Source organism: Tachypleus tridentatus, chromosome 2, assembly GCF_004210375.1.
Source record: "Tachypleus tridentatus isolate NWPU-2018 chromosome 2, ASM421037v1, whole genome shotgun sequence".
NCBI classification, from domain to species: Eukaryota; Metazoa; Arthropoda; class Merostomata; order Xiphosura; family Limulidae; genus Tachypleus; species Tachypleus tridentatus.
The window spans coordinates 88491324-88511532 of NC_134826.1; the positions used below are offsets into that span (position 1 = coordinate 88491324).

At 36.7% G+C, this 20209-nt stretch overlaps 1 protein-coding gene across 7 annotated transcripts; it reads left to right on the top strand.

The window, feature by feature from the left end:
• The first annotated feature begins 422 nt into the window (after positions 1-422).
• LOC143244447 (calcium-regulated heat-stable protein 1-like) lies at positions 423-19514 on the top strand. 7 transcript variants are annotated; one of them, XM_076489114.1, is made up of 5 exons: positions 450-532; positions 2619-2668; positions 9574-9698; positions 11201-11323; positions 16469-19514. In XM_076489114.1, the coding sequence occupies exons 3-5, from the start codon at positions 9574-9576 to the stop codon at positions 16662-16664; spliced, it is 444 nt and encodes a 147-aa protein (XP_076345229.1). In that variant the 5' UTR covers positions 450-532; positions 2619-2668; the 3' UTR covers positions 16665-19514. The 7 variants fall into 7 exon arrangements, with proteins under 7 accessions (XP_076345225.1, XP_076345229.1, XP_076345222.1 ...); XM_076489108.1 differs by having other exon boundaries at positions 467-633; positions 2619-2681; XM_076489113.1 differs by having other exon boundaries at positions 494-532; positions 2619-2681.
• The last annotated feature ends 695 nt before the right edge of the window (positions 19515-20209 follow it).

A 20209-nucleotide genomic window follows, 5' to 3' on the forward strand; every position in this document is an offset into this window, starting at 1 on the left:
TGGGTGAAAAGCCTTGTCGACAGCGGCATGCAGCTAAAATGTTATTACATTTTGTTTTGGAAAAGTGTATAGGGTTAGCAAAGGGAGTTTTAGAAAGATCTTTGTAAAAAATACAATGTAAATGTGAGGTAATATCATGTAAATTGCCAATCTATAAAGCTCTATATATTTTAAAACTTTTACATAAAATTATGTTGAATAATTAATTTATTAATAAAATGTTTAATTATATTATTGAATATTTGTATCAGTATTCATTTATATTATTGGATATGTAGTGTGCCATTGTATCAGAATCAGGTTTGTGAGTAGTAAATAATTAATAATTCTTATACTTGATGGCTAGGACTGGGTTTGAATTTGAAATATGTCCTCTCTACTTTTAAAATAATATCGAGATTAACTCTCTAATTTTACAACCATCGATGTAAACGGTGGTGATTTTAAAGATGGAGCTGATGTCGCCGAGACGACTGATAAATAACATGCGATGAAGGTTTGAGAGTTGGTTGCGAGGTGATATAAGGAATCTGTAAGTGTGCAAGAATCGATATTAATTATCGAAACTTTATACAATCTGATTAATAGATTAGCAAGCAGCTTGTTAAAATATTACCGTCAATATAACTTGTGGTAAGTTGTTTAAAAATTACCACTTGTATTTTGGAATTGATTTTAATATTCAAATCATGGTTTGTTATTAAGTTACTTAGTATTAGCGACTTTTCTTGAGTAGAATATGTAAGGTGGGCTAATTATCTTTGTTTCTCTGTCTTCAAATTTCAACTCGGAGAACAAGATCTATTCGTACAGAAACATAACTGAGTGTCTAAAATTCATCTCTCTTAAGCCGTCTTGAGGAATAACTTTTACATGTAATATTGTTTCCAAGGTTATTTGTTTAAATTCATATATTATTTCAACAAATTTATGAATAATGTAAGGAACCAATAAAATTACTTTACAGAATATATTAAATAAGTTTTTGATTTTAAATGCAAACTGTCATTAAATATGAAACATTCTACGAATGTTTGTAATATATTTTGAGTACAAGTGGTTAACATTTATTAAGTCGCGTCATAATTTTGAAATATAAGTTACAAGTGATATGTAATATTTTAAAGACTTAAGAAATTGAGGTTTTAATTCAGACGGTTTAGCACCACTTTTTAAATATAACCCTGCCACTTAGTGCAAACTCTTGAATATTTGGTATTTTTTACAATAAGTGGAGAGATTTTTCACTATTAAATTAAAAATGCAGAATATTTATGAATACCTTTTTAAGAAAGTACTTTGAAGAGTATAGATACTTGGTAAAGTTTGTTGTAGAGTTTATGCTATTATACTAATTTATGGTAACTTGCACCCTTGGTTGTCAATTATAATTTGCATAGTATTTCTTAATTATAACATCCAGATAGATGATAGCTGTTTATAATGTCCAGAAACTTGAAACAAAGGGGCTGGGTGATGTTTGTTTTGGCATGGGTAACTAACTTTGTTTAATTACAAAAGAAAATGGCTTTTGTGTGTGTGTGAAAGAATTTGAACTTTATTAATAGCAAACATTTGATATTTAATACTAAACTGCTACTAAAAACATTTATTAAATGAGTACTGCAGACTAGAAATTAGGCTTTAAAAAAAACTTGGTGCCTTTGTATGATTCATTGGAGACCAGTGACAGTGTCTCCCACAGAAACTTTCTTACTTTGGAAGGGTTTTATTTGTTGGGGACTTCCCTCTCACAGAAGTTTAAGGTCAAGTGATTAATTGGACTTTCTCCCCATGCTCTCCACAGTTAGTCTATTTATTGTGCCTTGAAAATGCTCCCTTTCTGTTTAAGAAACTCATCCCTAAAGAAAGAAAACAGTGAGTTCATATTTTTGTGCTAGAGATCTATACTGTATTTGTTATAGCTGTTTTGCTAGAAGATGGTGTGTCCAACATCACATAATTTTAATAAAGTGTTCAAATTAGTAATTGTTATATGGCAAACATACTTTACACAGTTAATACGAAAACAAACATGGTGATGCACTTGTATGACAATTTTAAAACCGATTAGTTTATCAGTTCAGCATTACTTGAGGTTGAATATTATCTGACATACACATAGTCCAATACATAAAAGTATTATCAAATTTTGTAGTTACTTTTAAGATAGTGATACTATTTGTATGTACTTAGTGGACAACTTTGTATGTGATAAACCCCCTCTTTTCATGAATTTTGCAAAGTTTGACAAAAATATCTGGCTTTTTTTCCTTTGGTTCATTAAGGCTATACCATCAACTAAACTTTAAAAAAAAGCCCAAAACCAGTCCTTATTGGATTCATTTAAATATTTATTAACCCTTTCCTTAAATTTACTGCATTCACCATATGTGAACTTGACCCATTCCAAGGGCCGACTAATCTGCCATAAAAGAACCATGTGGGATTAGTTGACGGTACTTCAAGTCTTTCATAATTTTTATTTCTGTTCCCTCTTCTTTCCAATTTCACTATTAAATACAAAAAGTCAATGCATCGGTTATTTTACACTGTAAATTTTCTTAATTGTAAACATCTCATTCAGATCCCATCTTTTGATTCTTATTTTTTTCAAGAGGAAACAAGTTCATGGGTTGTACTTTCCCAGCAGTTTGTTGTTCTTAAGGTAAGAAGCCAAGGTAAGGTAAGTCTGAATATAACACTCCAGATATTGCCAAACTAAAACTATAATCTCTTTCGGGTTATATTCAGTATTTCTATACATATAACTTAATATTGTATTTGTCCTACCATAAGTAACAGTAACTGATCAACCAAAATTCCAAGTTCCTTTTTTGTGTGTAAAGCCATTAATATTGTTCCAATTAAATGTAATTTAAATTATATCTCTTATCCATTAATATTCATTTTGTGTAATTAAAAACTGTTGGCCATATTCACCTAACTTTCCAAATAAACTAATCCTTATGTAAAGCAGCAGCATTCTTTTCACAGCCAACAATACCCAAGAACCAAATATCAGCAGCAAATTTAAGCAATCTGTAAATCATTCCTTCATATGTCATTGATGTAAATCAAAATAGCAAAGACATAAACATTGAGTCTTGTGGTGCCTATCCAACTTGTGATATTAATCTAATTTGATTAAACTCAATTTATGACAAATCCTGCTTTCTCATTCAGCCTCTTTTTTTTTTCAGTCCAACTTGCCCACCATGCCTATAGATGTTTTTTTAACTCTTACATAGCACCTTGTTAAATTCATTCTGAAACTTCAAATTCATACCCTCATCACCACAAGAAAAACCTATTCAAAGATTTTCTGCTAATGAAACAACTTTCAATTTCAAACAAAATTTTAAGATTTGTTAAATGGATCTGCAAAACATATCCTTCAGACTCTCAAACATTTTACCACCACTTATGTAATAATAATAATTACTTACACTGTTTATAAACAACCTTAATGAGTATCATTAGTGAACTTCCAATCTGCTGGCATCAGCCCACTATTAAATTACACATTAAAAATATGTATCCTTTTCACTTTTCTTTTTTTTTTTTTTACTGGTCCAGGAGTTTTTATCACCCTTTAAACTGCTTTAGTCCCACAGTTAACAATATCTTGTTTCCATCATCCAAATCTTCAGGATAAGAAATATTATTAAAATATTCATTTGTACAAACCCAGCCATCTTATAATCATCAGAAAATAGCCTTTTTTATTATCCCTCAAAGGCCCAACAATTTGTTAGTTCTTAAAGTATTTAAATAAATACCTATATTATGTTTCAAGTCTCCCTTGTGTGCCCTTTTTGATATCTAAATTTCTTGTTTAACCAACCCTTTTTACTTTCAATAAACTTTTAAGTTGCCTGTTATAGTAGTTAGTTTAAATTTCTTTAATTCATAATGCTTTCCTTTATCTTTATCCCTTACACCCTTTGTAAGCTAGCCTGGTTTTGTTTCATTTTCAGCAAACCCTTTTTCGATGTATGAAACTCATCTATCCCAACCAGGCACACTTGATGTGGATTCCTGTATGTGGTGAGGGGACCTCCCAGGGAAGGTTCTGTTCTTTTTGTTTATCTCCTCTGGGATCTAAACATCCACCCGTGTGTGTGTTTGCTCGTGCATGACGACCCATGACGGTAAGTAAAGGATGCTGGTGGTGGAGGGGTCCAACCCTAACACACCACTTTGGCCTTGAATTCTTGTAGAAGAGCCGCCTTGGGGTGGCCCCCATAGGGCCAATTGGCTGGTCCACTTAGGCTAGGGTCAACCAAGCACCAGTAGTGGATGTTCTCAGCTGATGTTGTGGACATTGTATCTGATACTGGTGTTTGGGTATAGTGCTCAAAATATCTTGGCATTGCTGCAATGTCCTTGTTTGGCACTGTAGTGCGTCCTCTTGTAGGGTTCCACGGTGAGTGGTATTAGTGGGCACTGAAACATTCTTTTTATTATTACGGATCCCCCTAATCAAAGTTTAAAAAATAATAGTGAAAAAACATACCATTGGTAAATGACCATGTGTTGAAGATTCTGAAGACCAATCTTCAACCTCTGTAACACCTGTAATTCATTTTCTTATATTACATTCTCTTTCAGACAAATATTTTGGGCAAATGTCTCCCTTTTTCATTCAGAAGACACCAGAGGTACTTGCTAGCTCTCCAAAGTCAGTCAGAAAGCCTCGCTCTGGTGACATATTGGTGAAAACATCCACACCTAAACACAGTGAATTCCTTTTACATTCAAAGGCGATTGGGAATATATCCATTGAGGTTATGCCCCATGCTACTTTGAATTCGTCACTAAGAGTTATTGTTGAGAGAGATTTGAAGAACATCTCCGAGTCTGAGTTTCTTGCTGGTTTCTCTGCCCAAAGAGTTTGTGTAGTAAGGTGTGTTTCCATTCAAAGATGGAATTATGATGCCGACTATTGCCCTAATTCTGACATTTACATCACCACGTCCACCTGCCACCATCAAGGCAGGTCATCTTAATTGCAAGGTACAGCCATACATTCCAAACCCTCTCAGTTGTTTCCAGTGTCAGCGATTCGGTCACTCAAAGACATCATGTCATGATTCCTTGACTTGTGCCTTTTGTGGTGGCAAGGACCACAATGCCTACAAGTGTGAAACAGACCCTCATTGCATCAGATGCAATGGCTCTCACCCATCCTACTTTCGTTCTTACCGTAAATGGTTGGAAGAAAGAGGTGCAACATTTAAAAACAATTCATAACATTACTTACCATGAGGCTCAAAGGTTGCTGTCCACTGCTTTATCTCTGACGTATGCTGCTGCACTTCGTTCCACTACTACAGTGGAAATGCAGATGGATCTCTGTGTCTCCAAAATAATCATTCTCAAACCAAATGAAAAGTCTTTTCACCTCCACGGTTAAAAAAGTTGATGAATCAACTTCAGCACCCATCTGTGTCCCTAACATACATTCCAGCAAACCCCAAGATCCACTTCCTTCTGGGTACAGGCATTTCCTCGGGAACATCTCCCACCCCAAGATCTAAAATGATCATTCGTTCATGTCCTCAGTTGCTGGAATCCTCTTCCAATAGCAAAGACTTGCCCAACTAACCCAGAGCAGGATCTATGGAGGTCGACAGACCTCCTGAATAAAGAAAATAAAGAAAAAGACGTTGTAAACAGAAGGGTTTTCTACCCAATTCGCCTACACATAAATAAAAATGGCTACCTTGATACAATGGAACTGTCAAGGTTTACGTTCTAATCTAGATGACATCAAAACACTGATTGCTTCCTACCATCCTGTTTGTCCTTCCTTTCAGGAAACATTTCTGAAACCTGCCGATACAGTCACCATTCGGCGGTTTTCTTTGTACAGAAATGACAGGTTGTGCGATGGACGAGTGCATGGAGGGGTGGCAGTGTTGGTTGATCAGCATATGTCTAACTTGTCTTTGCCACTCGACACGCCCTTGGAGGCCGTAGCCATCCGTGTTTACTTTGGTTGTACCATCACTGTTTGTTCTCTATACCTGGCTCCTGAAGATATCTATGATCAATCAGATCTTGATGCTCTCATTGAATAGTTGTCATCTCCCGTTTTAAACCTGGGGGACTTTAATGGACATCATCTTATTTGGGGAAGTGCTGATATTGATAGGAGGGGTCACTCCGTAGAGAGTATGCTCTCTGATTACAATATTTCTCTTTTCAATAGCGGTTCTTTTACTTATTTTCATGCACTAATCTGTTCTTTACTGCAATTGATCTCTCAATTTGCTCCCCTTCACTATTCCACTTTTCATGGAGGGTTAGCAATAATCCACGAGGCAGTGATCATTTTCCTATAATCTTGAGAGAGATTGGTCGTGGTTGATGCTACCCGACCCGCATGCCTCGATGAAAAGTGAATCAGGCAAACTGGCTCTCTTTCACTGCTCTTGCAGAACTTGATCCTGCCATCGTCTGTAAGCCATTAATAGACGACTGTGTGGCAGCAGTAACTGACTGAGTTATACAAGCAGCTGCTTAATGTATTTTAAATCTTGACACGTTTTCCACTATATCCTTGTCCATGGTGGAATCCTGCCTGCCACAAGGCACGGAAGGCTCAAAAACGGGCCTGGGATACTTTCCGTAGACATCCCACACTCTTGAACCTCATCGCCAGCAGTTACTGGCTGTATAATACAGTTGGATAAATTGGGTCTGTCCTGGGATAACATTGCTGAATACACTGGTCAGCCCATCCCACCATGGCTTATTACAGTCTCCAAATGTGACCTATCTTTAAGTCATCTGAGAAAAGCAGACACTCCTGATTGGAAATACTGTCTGTTATTTGCTGAACATCTTTCGAACCATCTTTCCATTCCTATTTATACAAATGGTTCGAAATCAGATGATTATATGGGCTCTGCCATGGTTTGTTGTGGTTTGGTAGTTGCGTGCAGAATCCCCTCTTCAGCTTCTGTGTTCACTGCTGAACTGTACGCCATTTTTCTTGCCCTGGATCCCATAGAAGCTAAGCAGTACTCAAACTGCATTATTTATACTGACTCGCTTAGTTCTCTAATGGCCCTGGAATCGCTTTACGCTAGTCCACACCCTGTTCTCGCCAGTATTTAAAACGGACTGACCAATTTCTCTCAAACCTCTACTTCTATCCAGTTTTTTTCTGGATACTGGGTCACATTGGTATTCGCGAGAACGAGCTCGCTGATATCGCAGCTAAACCTGTCTGCTGTGGCACTATCACAGCTGTGCCTATTCTATACATGGACTATGGTTCTGTATTCAAGGTTCGGCTCCGTGTCAGCTGGCATTCGACTTTGAGTGAGCAACGCGAAAACAAACTTTTCTAATTAAAACCCTATATTAGACTTTGGTTGTCTTGCTTCCATAAGGATCGGAAAGAGGAAGTTGTTCTAAGTAGACTACGCATTGGTCAGTTTTTTAACTCGTCGATTTCTTTTATTTGGAACTAATGCATTAACGTGTTGCCTATGTAACACTCAGATCTAATAAGCCACATTTTACTTTTTTTGCCGTCGTTATGTCAAACGACAGCACCATTTTAAACATGTTCTTTCCGAAGGTTTATCCGTAACGTCAGACAGTGTTGTTGGTGATGGTGACACTGTCCACCTTGGAAATGTTTTTAATTTTTTTAAAGGACATTAATCTTTTTAATGCCATTTAAGTTTTTTAATTTATACATTAGACCGTTTTCAATGTGATTCCCTTTAAGAATCGCAGTCCATCCAGTTCGATTTGAAATTAGAAAATGGCCGTAACGTCAAATAACTCGAAAGCAGGATTGGGAAGGCCAACTCCAGGTGACTGACGGTAGTTTTTGTACTTACCTGTTAGTCTTCCTAGCGAGTTATGATAATTGCAATTATGCTACAGAGTCCTTTACAACTTGTATTACTGTAGTTTTTCTCTTAACGTTATAGACTAGATGTAAATATTGGTTTTATGCTATTTATTGTTTGTTTTTTTAACTTTGTTTTGTTTTACCTTAACTTCCTTTTATGAATTTTACTTAACTTGATTTTAACTTTTTATCGGATGTTTGTCGCAGATAGCCGAGCTGCTTTTTGCCATAAAACATCAAATCAACCAACCAACCCAACCATGTATGATGACTGGTGCAACTGGAATGGTTGCATATCAGGATCCAATGTTTTATAGATATAACACATTGCAAAAGGCCAAAATTGTCTGTGTTTGGGAGAGATGTTACCATGGTTCATTTAGGAAGTGTTCATATAATATCTATAGTAAAATTTAACATTCTCAAAAATTATTTTTGATATGATTTTGATTTTTGATATCACCCAGGGAGATGTTAACATCATAACACACGGACAACAATGCACCATTTGGTCCTCTATGGCTTTCCGTACGCACCCACCCTTGTATAAATGTAAACCTATCCTCTATTTTTATGTAAACCTTTTATTCTTTTTTAAACTTTTCAAAAATGTTGGCTACCAGTGCTGCTGACAGCAGCCCATTTAATAACCAATTCACCCGTAGTCTAGTCTGGCATTTTAAAATCTTGTAATTGGGTTTTCTTTCATCATTGTTTTCAGGTAATGGTACAAAGAAATTTGAGACCATTGAAGTTGACAATGCTCTGTAAGGTGTAAATTGGCTAAAGACCTTTGACTTTTATTATATTTCAGAGACTGTAGGACAAGATGGCACAAACTTAAGATTTGGTAAGACTGGCTATGCTCAAGTTAAGAGTTTTACTTTAAAAACGTGGTGATTGGTTTGTGGAATAAGTTACCATTGGTAGTAGCAAAGCCTAACACTGCAGGAGTTTAAGAAGGAAATGAACTTTTAAAAACTAGGTAGGATGGATATAAAAAAAAAACAAAAAACATTTGTTTCACCTGAGAGTGATCCTCCACGAGAAGTTGCATTATTAGATTTGAATCATCTGTTCCTTTGAAATAAGTCTTCTGGTTCTAAAATCAACTGTTTCCATTAATTCAGTATTTTATCTTGTATGAGATGACCAAAGCCCTACACACTATTCAAAATGTAACCAACTAATGATTTATATATCTAGGTATTTTCTTCTTTTGACATTCAATGTCTGTTGTTTTTTACTACTATCAACAGAGCACTTGTCTCAAAGATTTAAATGACTCTATGCCAAGCACTTTAGTTGAGACACTTGTATATTTCTGATCGTATTACCTTTCTTTATCAAATATTAATTTATTCAAGATTAAAGTGGTGAAGTATGAATTAAACAAAATAGAGATTTTGTTTCTAATTAACGCCGACAGGGAGGGGTACTGATATTTCACGAGATTTGTAGATTTCAATGCTAATAAGTGTTTGTGTTGTTTGTTTTAAAATCAAAATTACGTTAATAAAATTGAATTATAGATTGAGTTACTATTACTGTTACACAATATAAGCTCTATAAAAATACTGGTGTCATAATTAGAGAGGGAGTAATTAGGGGCAGTATGGTAGTTAATAGTTAGACTTAAGGCAATTAATAGTGATAACACGTGTGGTGTTAACTCTGGTGTATTTCTTCTTCAGATGTCACATCATGCCAATATTCGCCACGATTCTCAACCTGAGAATCCACTAACCTTCCCAGTTTCTACTGAAGGTAGCCATATCCCCAGCCCTGTCATTACTCGAAGGACCCGGACAGCTTCAATGTATGTATTGGTAACATTGTGAGAAGTTAGGGATAGCACCAATGAACAACCTACCCCAGGGGTGAGATATATACACAAAGTTACTGTAGTGAAGTAAATAGTGAACTAGTTACACAGTATAATAAAAATAACTCAGTTATCTAGATTCGGGCTTGCTGAAGATAAAGAAAGATAGATAGTTGAAAACTAATTTACTACAGTGAATGATGTAGCGGTTTACAGATGAAAATTAACTTTAGGTTAAGATATTCAGCAGAGTGACAGCTAACAGTGAACTAGACTTTGGTGTTGTTTACAGTGAGAGTAATGAACTAGTCTCTGTATTTCATTAGCGAGAGTGACAGGTGATAATAGCTCAATAAACGTTCTGATGCGTTAAGGTAAGTGACACGCACTAGTAAAGCTAGAACAACTTTATTCTCTTATTTTGGTTGGGTAGGGGCACAAGGTCCAAGTGTATAGTTTGTCTGCTCAGCATGTTTAGTTTTCCTGGATGGTCAGTGTGTGTAACCTTTGAACTTGTATATACTTGTGTATACCTAAGGTCCCTATTATAGGCAAACCACAATTTTGTAAGAACAAGGGCTTGAGACGATATAAGCGCCATTGCTTGGCTTATGATTTCAAGTATAATTTTTTTTATTTAATATGAGAACAATGTATATACACAGGTGAGTTTTTCGCACGCTATGTCAGTGGTAGGAAGTTCCGTTTTAAAGAGGTTAGATATTTGTATCATTAACGTTACTATGTGTAATTCTAGCAATGTTTTGGGCAGACGGTTTAGAAAAGTAGTAGTTGAACAGGGTGTGTTGTACGTAGTGGTCCGGTTTTTATCGATAAACTGAGTTGAACAGTGTGTGTTGTATATAGTGGTCCGGTTTTTATCGGTAAACTGAGTTGAACAGTGTGTGTTTTTTATATACCCCTGAGATTAGTACCTGGAGATGCATACATGCATAGCGATCGATTCCACACGATTAACCGAGTTGTTGTATAATTTCAAAATCGGAATTTATCCTTTCGTTGTATATTGATACGTTTGTTATTGCCTGGTGGGGATAAGTCACCTTTCCGAGCACGTGATATAAGTTGGTATAGCACACGCTCGCTGTTCGAGGTTTTCAATGAAATATATTTGGAAGTTTCTACAGCGATAGTTCTAATTATCGTGTTTGATAACTTAGAAGCCATTTTAATTTGCTTTTGTTACCGTTGGGAAGCGAATTTAATTTCCTGTCTAAACATTCAACTGGTGGTTTAGTATAATAAATTAAACTTCGAGTAATTATCCAGGAAATAGATTTATAATGTGCTAGATGTGAAGGTCTTGTTTATAATGTGCTAGATGTGAAGGTCTTGTTTCTCGTTCCCCAAAACCGTGTCGTCTGGTCGTTTATTTCTAACAGTTCTGGAAGAACCTAAAATTATTCTATTTTTAATTTTCGCATGCTGTTTAATGGAGTGAGTTGCGATATGTCTGACATTCTTACTACCCACAGGTCAGAGAGAGCAGCCTCCAATCCTGTTCAGTATGGTAAAGTTAAGTACTTTTGCCGACAGAGGGGACATGGATTCATTACACCCGACGATGGATCAGACGATATCTTCTTTCATATTTCAGAGTAAGGTTGTGAGTTTGTTAATATTTCAGCTTTTTTTTAATACACTACATATTAAAACTTGTACTTTCAACAGATACTGTTACCGATAAGTGAATGCTTAAATATATTGTTAAATGTAATTGTAAATTAGTTTACATCTAACGGCGTATTTTGGTGATATTTTCTGTGACTTTAACTTAAACCTTAACGAACAATCAACTGGATTTGGTACCTGTGGTTATAGGGATCTGGAAACAATAGCTTTTTGTTGTTTTAAAAAAAATGGAACCTTAAAATTTGTGAATTTAAGTTTCGCATGACAAGCTTGTTGCCAACGAGTTTAACAGTGGATTATGAAAAATATAAGATTTTCTTCCATAAAAAGTGGTGAAACGCAAACATAAAAATCGCACGATATTCAATCAACAAGAAACCATAAAACTTTATCTCGGGTGATAATCATTTTATGGAACACGTCGGCGACAACTTTCCTGGAATATAGAAACAAATCTCATCTTATAATAAATATGAACACGATTAATGGGTCTTAATAAATACCAACTGTTTAAAAATAGAAACAAGAACGTAGTTTGAAGACATTCTTCGAATTGAAGTAAAATCAAAGGAATAAAACACATGTGACACATTTCAACGATTTATCAAGGTCGAACTGTAAGGGGGCAGAATACAAAGGTCAAAGACCACCTTAAAGGGACCGTCCTATACTCTTGAACATTTAAGAACGACACTCCATATCTGAAAACAACAGCCTCCGCCCTAGTGTCTCAACGCTATGACTACTGACTTGTAACGCTAAAAACCGGATTTCGATCGCTCGTGGTGTGCACAGCACAGATTGCCTATTGTGTAGCCTAGCGCTTAACTACAAACAAACGTTTCTGAAAACAACGTTGTAATTGTACGAAGTGAAACTGATACATACAAGAAAAATTATAGTTGTACAAGTCAGAACGTAAACTTTTTTTTATGAAATATCCCGAAACAACACTATTTCTACTATTAATACCCAGTATATTTCCACAATGCATTTTCATGTATCATTTTTAAGTAATTATTGCTACCTATGTTAAATTCCGTAATTAGATAATGCACTTTTGAGAACAACCAAACTACGGCCCTCGAGGTCATTTTGTCCGGCCCGCCAGCAGCTAGCCGCTTGGAAATAAAAATTGACATTTCATCAAATGTCCGACTGTCATAACAAAATAAGTCACACCAATGGTCGCTTTAAGCTGGCAAACACAAGACGTTATGATAAAAAGAAATAAGGCTGTCACGCGCATTTTTAACCAATAGGAAAATTCTTCTTTCGCCCTTGCTGTCAGTTTATTCATATCGAGGCACGTACGAGGGCTGTTCAAAAAATACGCGGACTGACGTCATAAAACAAAATGTACTTTATTTAGAAGTTACAGGTCTGGAACCTCTTCAAAGTACTCTCCTCCCCAACGCACACACTTATCCCAACGGTGATTCCACTTGTTGAAACAGTCCTGGTACGCTTCTTTTGTAATGTCCTCCAGCTCCTTCGTCGCATTTGCCTTAATCTCGGGAATCGTTTCAAATCTTCTTCCTTTCAAGGGTCTTTTGAGTTTGGGGAACAAGAAAAATCGCAAGAAGCAAGAACAGGTGAGTAGGGGTTGGGTAAGAACAGTGATCGAGTGTTTGGCCAAAAACACACGAGTTCTGAGGCACAAATTTCGCAGCAACGCGGTGCATCTTCAATTTTTCGGTCAAAATCTCGTAACAAGATCCAACTGATATCCCACACTCTTCAGCAAGCCCTGACAGCCAGACGTTGATTTGCCCGCACCAGGGTGTTGATTTTGTCGACGTGTGGGTCGTTAGTTGAGGTGGAAGGACGTTCAGGACGCTCATCATCTTCAATGGACTGTCGACCATCCTTAAAACGTTCATGCCACTTGAAACATGCCGTACGCTTCATAGCAACATCACCGTAAGCCGTGTTAAGCATAGCAAAAGTTTCAGTTGCAGATTTTCCAAGTTTAACACAAAATTTCACAGCAAGTCGTTGCTCCTTCAGGTCATTCATTTTGAAATCCGCCAAACGAAAAAATCGCACTTCACTTAAAACCGCGTAGCTAATACACAAATGAAGATATCTGCAATCGGGAAATGGCGTCGTAATCAGCTGATCTGTGCGAACCTAGCGACACCAAGCGGATTCCCCTGGAACCAACTGGAGCCGCGCAATTCAAACAGTCCGCGTATGTTTTTAACAGACCTCGTATCTATGAAAGCATTAGGATTTCGAAAACAAGTACAGACTTAATCCTCGTCCTATCCACTCGTCTTTTAAATTCAACGGCCTAGGATTACCGCTTCAGCAAGCTCATTTATCTTAGTAGTCGGGTTATGCGCTTTTTGTAACTCGATCTTTGGTAAGTGTCGTGGGAAACATACGTTTCAATATATTTTTTGTGCGTTCTTGGACCAGTACAATACTTTTCTCGCAGCGTTCTGTGTTTTTCATTTTCAGATCCTGTTTTTTTTTCACCCATCGTTATGGCTGCTTTTAAAAGAAGAAAAATGGACTGTGAGTGTCGTGCTTTCAATGAAGAATGGGGAGAAAAATACTTCTTTGTGGAAACAAAAAAACAGAAAGCTACTTGTATGATATGCACCGAAAGTGTTGCCGTTTTGAAAGAGTACAATCTTCGGCGTCACTACGAAACAAAACATCTATCAACACATTTAAAATTTTCAGGAAAGTTCCTTTCTGAGACATGAATCCATGAAACGTGTTTTTGAATCTCAAAAGAATCTCTTCACGAGAAAGTTTGCTGAAACTGAATCTATCACTCGTACAAGTTACAAAATAGTGCATAGGATGGCAGAGCGAGGAAAACCTTTTACTGATGGCAACTTCATTAAAGAGTGTATGATGGAAGCAGCAAATGAGCTGCGTCCTGAAAAAGCCAATTTCTTTGAAAGTATCAGCCTTTCAGCAACTTCAGTTGTACGAAGAGCAGAAGAACTTGGAGAGAAGATCGCATTACAGATACGCCAAAAAGCTAGGAACTTCTCATAGTATTCTCTGGCACAGGATGAGTACTGATCTCTCGAGTACGTCACAACTTCTCGTGGTCATTTGTGGAGTTAATTTGGACTTTCAGATCACGGAAGAGTTGGCATCAGTTTGCAGCATGCACGGAAGAACACCTGGAGAAGATGTTTTCATGGAAATGCATAAAACTTTGCAAGATTATAACCTTCAGTGGAATCAGCTTAGAGGTGTAACAGTTGATGGAGGAAAAAACATGGTTGGAGTAAAGAAGGGTCTGGTGGGGCTGATCAGGAAACAGTTGGAAGATCTTCATGTCCCAAGTGCTCTGTTCATACACTGCATCATACATCAGCAAGCACTCTGTGGAAAAGACTTGGATATTTCTTGCGTACTGAAACCAGTCATTTCTGCAGTGAACTTCATTCGGGGTCATGCACTTAATCATCGCAGTTCAAGGTGTTTCTTGAAGAAATTGATTCAGATTTCTGTGACTTGCCTTATCACATGGCGGTGAGGTGGCTCAGCTGCGGTAAAGTCTTGTCTCGTTTTTATAAGCTGAGAAGAGAAATAGATATACTTCTTATCGAGAAATATAGAGCCGATCCACTTCTGTCGGATCTAACCTGGTTGTCAAAGTTGTCATTTTTGGTTGACGTCATATTCCACATGAATGAATTGAACTTGAAACTTCGGAGGAAGAATAATCTTGTCTGTGATCTCTATAGAATCATTAAAGGATTTCGGAGAAAGCTGTCATTGTTTGAAGCACATTTGGAAGGAGGAAACCTCTCTTATTTTCAGTGTTTCAATGAGTTTCATGCTGGAATCACAGAAAATATCAACCTAGAGTTACAGAAAAAGATCATTGGTGATTTTAAATAAGCATTTTTAGAGATTTTCGGATCTCGACAAAATCGAAAGTGACATTCTCATTTTTCAGAATTCTTTTAATTGCGTCATTGATGACGTGCCAGTGGAACTTCAGCTGGAGGTCATCGATTTGCAAGGAAATGACTTGTTGAAAGCAAAACATGGAGAGGGTCAACTTATTGAATTTTACAGCTGCATACCTGAAGATGATTTTCCAAAGCTAAAGCAGTTCGCATCTGGTATTGCATCAGTGTTCGGAACAACTTATGTCTGTGAACAAGCATTTTCAAAAATGAAGTATGCGAAGTCAGTACATCGATCAAGGTTGACTGATGAACATTTGAAAGCAATTCTAATGATTGGATGCAGCAATTCAAAACCCAGCATTGAAGATATTTTGAAAGCCAAACGCCAATTTCATAAATCTCGCTAACTTTTTTTGCGGCATAGTGAAATTCAGATATGTACTCACTATGTGCGATGTGACAATTGTTTTTTCTAATGTCACCTTCTTTGATAACTTTTTGGTAAATAAAGATGTTGTTTATATTTCTGTTTGTTTTTTATTATATGTGTGTATTGCATGCTACTCCCACATGGCTAATGTGACATCCTAAACTTAGTGTTAAGTCTTTTAACAGAGAGCTTTCGTTCTAGCTTATGAGTATTGAACATAGTGATCATGTGGCCCGCGCGTCTCATTCCCCAAGTAATCTGGCCAAATCATGAAAAGTTTGGTGACCCCCGTCTTAAACAATAACATTTCTACTCGTACACGCAGGCGCAGTAGTTAGCTTCAAGCATTGCCGTAGATTTGATGAGTGTCAGAATATTATTTCAAAGGCGCGTTATCCACACTGGAAGACAAGGTTTCACTTGGATTTTAAAGGTTGGTGAGCTTTTAGCTGACTGTTGTGTTTCTGCTCAGATTTGTTTACTGTAAAACATTTATTTTAAATTACAAGTAAATGTGTACGTAAACAACCGCGTACCTAAAACATTTCTACAAAGTTATCTGTTAAGTTGTATAATTATTAACGATGACGAGAAATCCGCTTAAAGTAAAAATGTACTCTAAACACGGCTGGTATTGGTATTAAAACTTTAATAAAATAAAATGCAGAACAACGTTTCGACCTTCTTACGTCATATTCAGGTTAATACCCACACTAGCCGTTTTTTAGAATGCATAACTCATGTTTCAGAGGTACACTTTGAGTGACGACAACTTTGTTTTTGTTTTTCAGCATCGAAGGAGAATATGCGCCACGCCACGGTGATGACGTAACCTACAAACTGTGCCATATTCCTCCGAAGATGGAGAAGCTCCAAGCTGTCCACGTGGTCATTACTCACCTCAGTCCCGGGACTCACGAGCGATGGGACCAACCTCCATCTCCTACACAAGACTCTGACCAGGCCTTTCCTCACGTTACACAGTAGTCGACCAAGATAACGCTGTAATCATGTTTGTTAGTTGGACTTTTTTTTTTTTTTTAATGTCAAAATCGGAGCCTACGTGAGTTCAACTTTAGCTAGTGTCAACGTAAGCACAAATTAATGCTGGCGACGTAAAAATATTTTGCGAAGACATTTGTTTGACGGTAACTTTTATCTTGCATTGTTATTTAAACAAACACGGTTTCTACGTATGGTGATTAAATCCTTTTTCGTATACATCAGAAAATGCAGAAAAACGTTTTTTTTTTTTTTTGTATCCCATCCTATAGCTACAACCCTTATATATCTGCTATGTTCCAGTCCTCCTCCATTTTTTCGGTGTACGAAATAGTTACGAATTTCGTAACTATTTTTATATTCATAAGATGGAAAGAGGTCAGTCGATCATGAAGTGCACAAGTTGCATATTCCTGGCACCTTTGTTTTTCTTCCTTTTTTGAAATTTCTAAATAAATCTTGCAAATCGGAACTATACAATGTAGTAATGAATTAAATATAACACGCACTGAACATTCAGGTCAAATTAGTCAGTTAAAGTGGGAGTCGCGACACTAGTTGGAAGAGCTATTTACCAGTTTTTGGCATTATTCCAACGTTTGTCACGTTTTTTTTTCCTGTCTTTATCTTTGACGGTGTAGACGAAATATATCTTTTAAAAAACCTGTTCAGTCCAAATAGTCGGTGGAAAAAAAATATGTATACTGGAAAAAAACTGTAATAAAAAAGTATAAACATGGTATTTCAGTAAATATAAACACTTGGATAGCTAAAAAGTGGTTGGATTTAAAGTGTCAGTAAATATGAAGACACAACATTTGTGCTGCTCAAAGTTTTATTATTAAATTAAGAAGTAATTAGAATTGTTTTAACATAATGAATGATTCCGATTTAATGTTTCAGTCATCCGTTGGTTTTCTATAAAATAATGTGACCTTGAAAGAAAGGCGTATTCAAAAACGTAGTGTGTAAAAATACGTACACAAGGATGAGTTGGGGCACGTGATGCGTCTGTTAAGTGTGCTTATATTAGTCGTGTTCTGAGAGTGGTTTCGTTATTTGAATAGAAACCACAACAACTGACGTTTTAATTAACGGTTTGATCTACAACTTTTAAACAGTTGCTCTTTGTTATTTCCAGCGGTGTATTTAGAGCAGTCGTTGAGGTCCCCCAAATTTGGAAAAATTTCCCTCGTGGTGTCCGGTTAAGTTTCAGTTTCACAACGAAATTCTGGCATAAAGACCCACCACACGCACATACACACTGTAATAAGAAAACCCAACGTAATAAAGCGGACAACCTCCTTAACTCTAACATGGACTGGGTTTTACATCTGTAAAATTAAAACCGAGGTCCAAGTGAGATTCGAACCCGTGAATTAAACATTAACACAAAATCTTGATAGTTGTTTCCTGTGTTCATGTGTGTATTAGGATCTTGGAAGAAACTTTCACGTTTTAGTGAAATGGTTGAGAGGTTCGGTGAGTATCTGGGTAGAGACAGAACACAGATGCGGATTGTACAACCTCATTAGACTGTGAACCGACATATGCAGAATTCTTCAGTACTTTCAAATGAAGACAGCTGTTTCAGTTAATGACGTCCCTCTGTGCTCTGGTGTCTGCAAGTTTAGGAAATTAATAAAACTGCACAAGTGGTGTCGAGCAGTGCATCACGTTTACAGGGGCAGACTCGTTTTGACTTCAGTATTGTCAAATTGGTAGAAATATACCTCTTTCAGTCAGTCCTCCCCCGCTCACTTTCTACAGTGTCCCAGTGCCTTGGTGTATTATTTATAATTCTTAGTTCAGTAGTATTTATAATTTACCTGAGGGCTCGAACCTAGGTTTCTTCACAAGAATGCTGCCATTTAGTTCATTAGTCGGTAAACACTAAATTGATAACGCCATAAAAAAAATTTAGTAGTGTTAACTGATGATTTGTGTATTTCACGTCTTAATTTTCAAATTATTTAAAGCGTAGAAATAAAGTATTTAGAAGATTAGTTTTGTTTTCTCAAACTTCTCTTAATCCGTCCTTTTGAGGCTCGAAATCGGAGGTTTGTAAAAAATACCATTTACATCTTTTGTTTTTTTTTCTCTTACAAGTTAGGCTAGTTGGTTAGAGAGCGCTTGACCTACAATCTGAGGTTCACGGGTTCGAATCTCCGTCCCACCAAACATGCTTACCCTATCAGTCGTGGGGGGCATTATACTGTGACAGTCAGTCCCACTATAAAAGAGTAGCCGAAGAGTTTGTGGTGGGTGATAATAACTAGCTATCTTTCCTCTGGTCTTTCGCTGATCAGTTAAGGATGGCTAGCGCGGATATTCCTCGTGTAGCTTCAAAACAAAATCTTCCCTGAGTCGCACACTGCCTGACAAGCAGTTTATTCGATACTAGAACTCAACAGTTGGGCTGTACTGTGAGAAACAAAATATTTTGCAGCTATTTTATTCACTGCAACGTACTAGTAAACCGTGTGTATTATGCAACATAAACGACATACAGTAACCCGATGAAAGGATTTGTTAAAATATTAATACATGTTGGTGTTGTTTAAATAGAAATGGCACTTTGTAAAAGCAAGTGAGACATCGTAGACAAAATGGATGCAAATTATGGGTTGATGATAAATATGCGTATACGAGAAATGTATCAGAGTTTATGTTACGAAATCAGTTTTAATGTTACCCTGATGTTTTATTGAGAGTATATTATGTTGTTTCGCACACGAGAGCTGTACTGTTTTTTGTTACCATAGTAATTCTTCATTGTTTGGATTCGTACTGTTTGGCGTTACTGAACAATAAATGTTTGTTGTTACTATTTGAGTAGGCGTGGTTTCGTGCTTTAATTGTATATAAATGTTGAAATGCTTGCACTAGAGTGACTAGACGAATCCTGATGGTTAAAATGCAGGGCTATGTATACGAGAGTCCAAGGATCGAGCTCCGATATTCCCCTGAATACGCTTTTTGTATTTTCACATGCCTAACTATTTGTCCACATTAATGGTGTCTGATCTGGTCATACAGTCTCTGTTGTCACGTAAGATGACGTAAACCTTGAAAATAGTAAGTAAAAAACTTTACATAATATTTGGGTTGAATAGAAAATTATATATAAAATGAGCTCGAACAACGTCTCGCTGACGATGCACGTGGCTGTCAATTAATCTTCAGTTTTAAACTCAGTTGTGCTGTGGTATCTCCAAACGGCTGGTATGGGAATTATCACTTTTATTGATAAACAGAAAACAACGTTTCGACCTTCCTAGATAATCATAGCTTAAAAATGACCTTTTTTTTATTTCAAATGTGCTATGGCTGGTTTCGTTATGCAAAGCTACACACTGTTCGCTGCATCGCGGGGAATCGAACCTCAGATTTTAAGGTTGTAAGTTCGCAAATTTACCACAGACTCGCAAGGTTACGAAATGTAGCGAAGGTTATATCACAAAATGGAATTACCAACTGAAACGTAGCAGCTATTTTAAATCTGTAATAAGTACGACACCACATGGTTT

Bases quoted from the DNA above. Each gene is read 5' to 3' on its own strand.
- LOC143244447 (XM_076489110.1), top strand. From the start codon at position 9,574: ATGTCACATCATGCCAATATTCGCCACGATTCTCAACCTGAGAATCCA. The intron at 9,699-11,200 runs GTATGTATTGGT...TACTACCCACAG, and splicing joins AGGACCCGGACAGCTTCAAT to GTCAGAGAGAGCAGCCTCCA. The intron at 11,324-16,468 runs GTAAGGTTGTGA...TTTGTTTTTCAG, and splicing joins ATCTTCTTTCATATTTCAGA to CATCGAAGGAGAATATGCGC.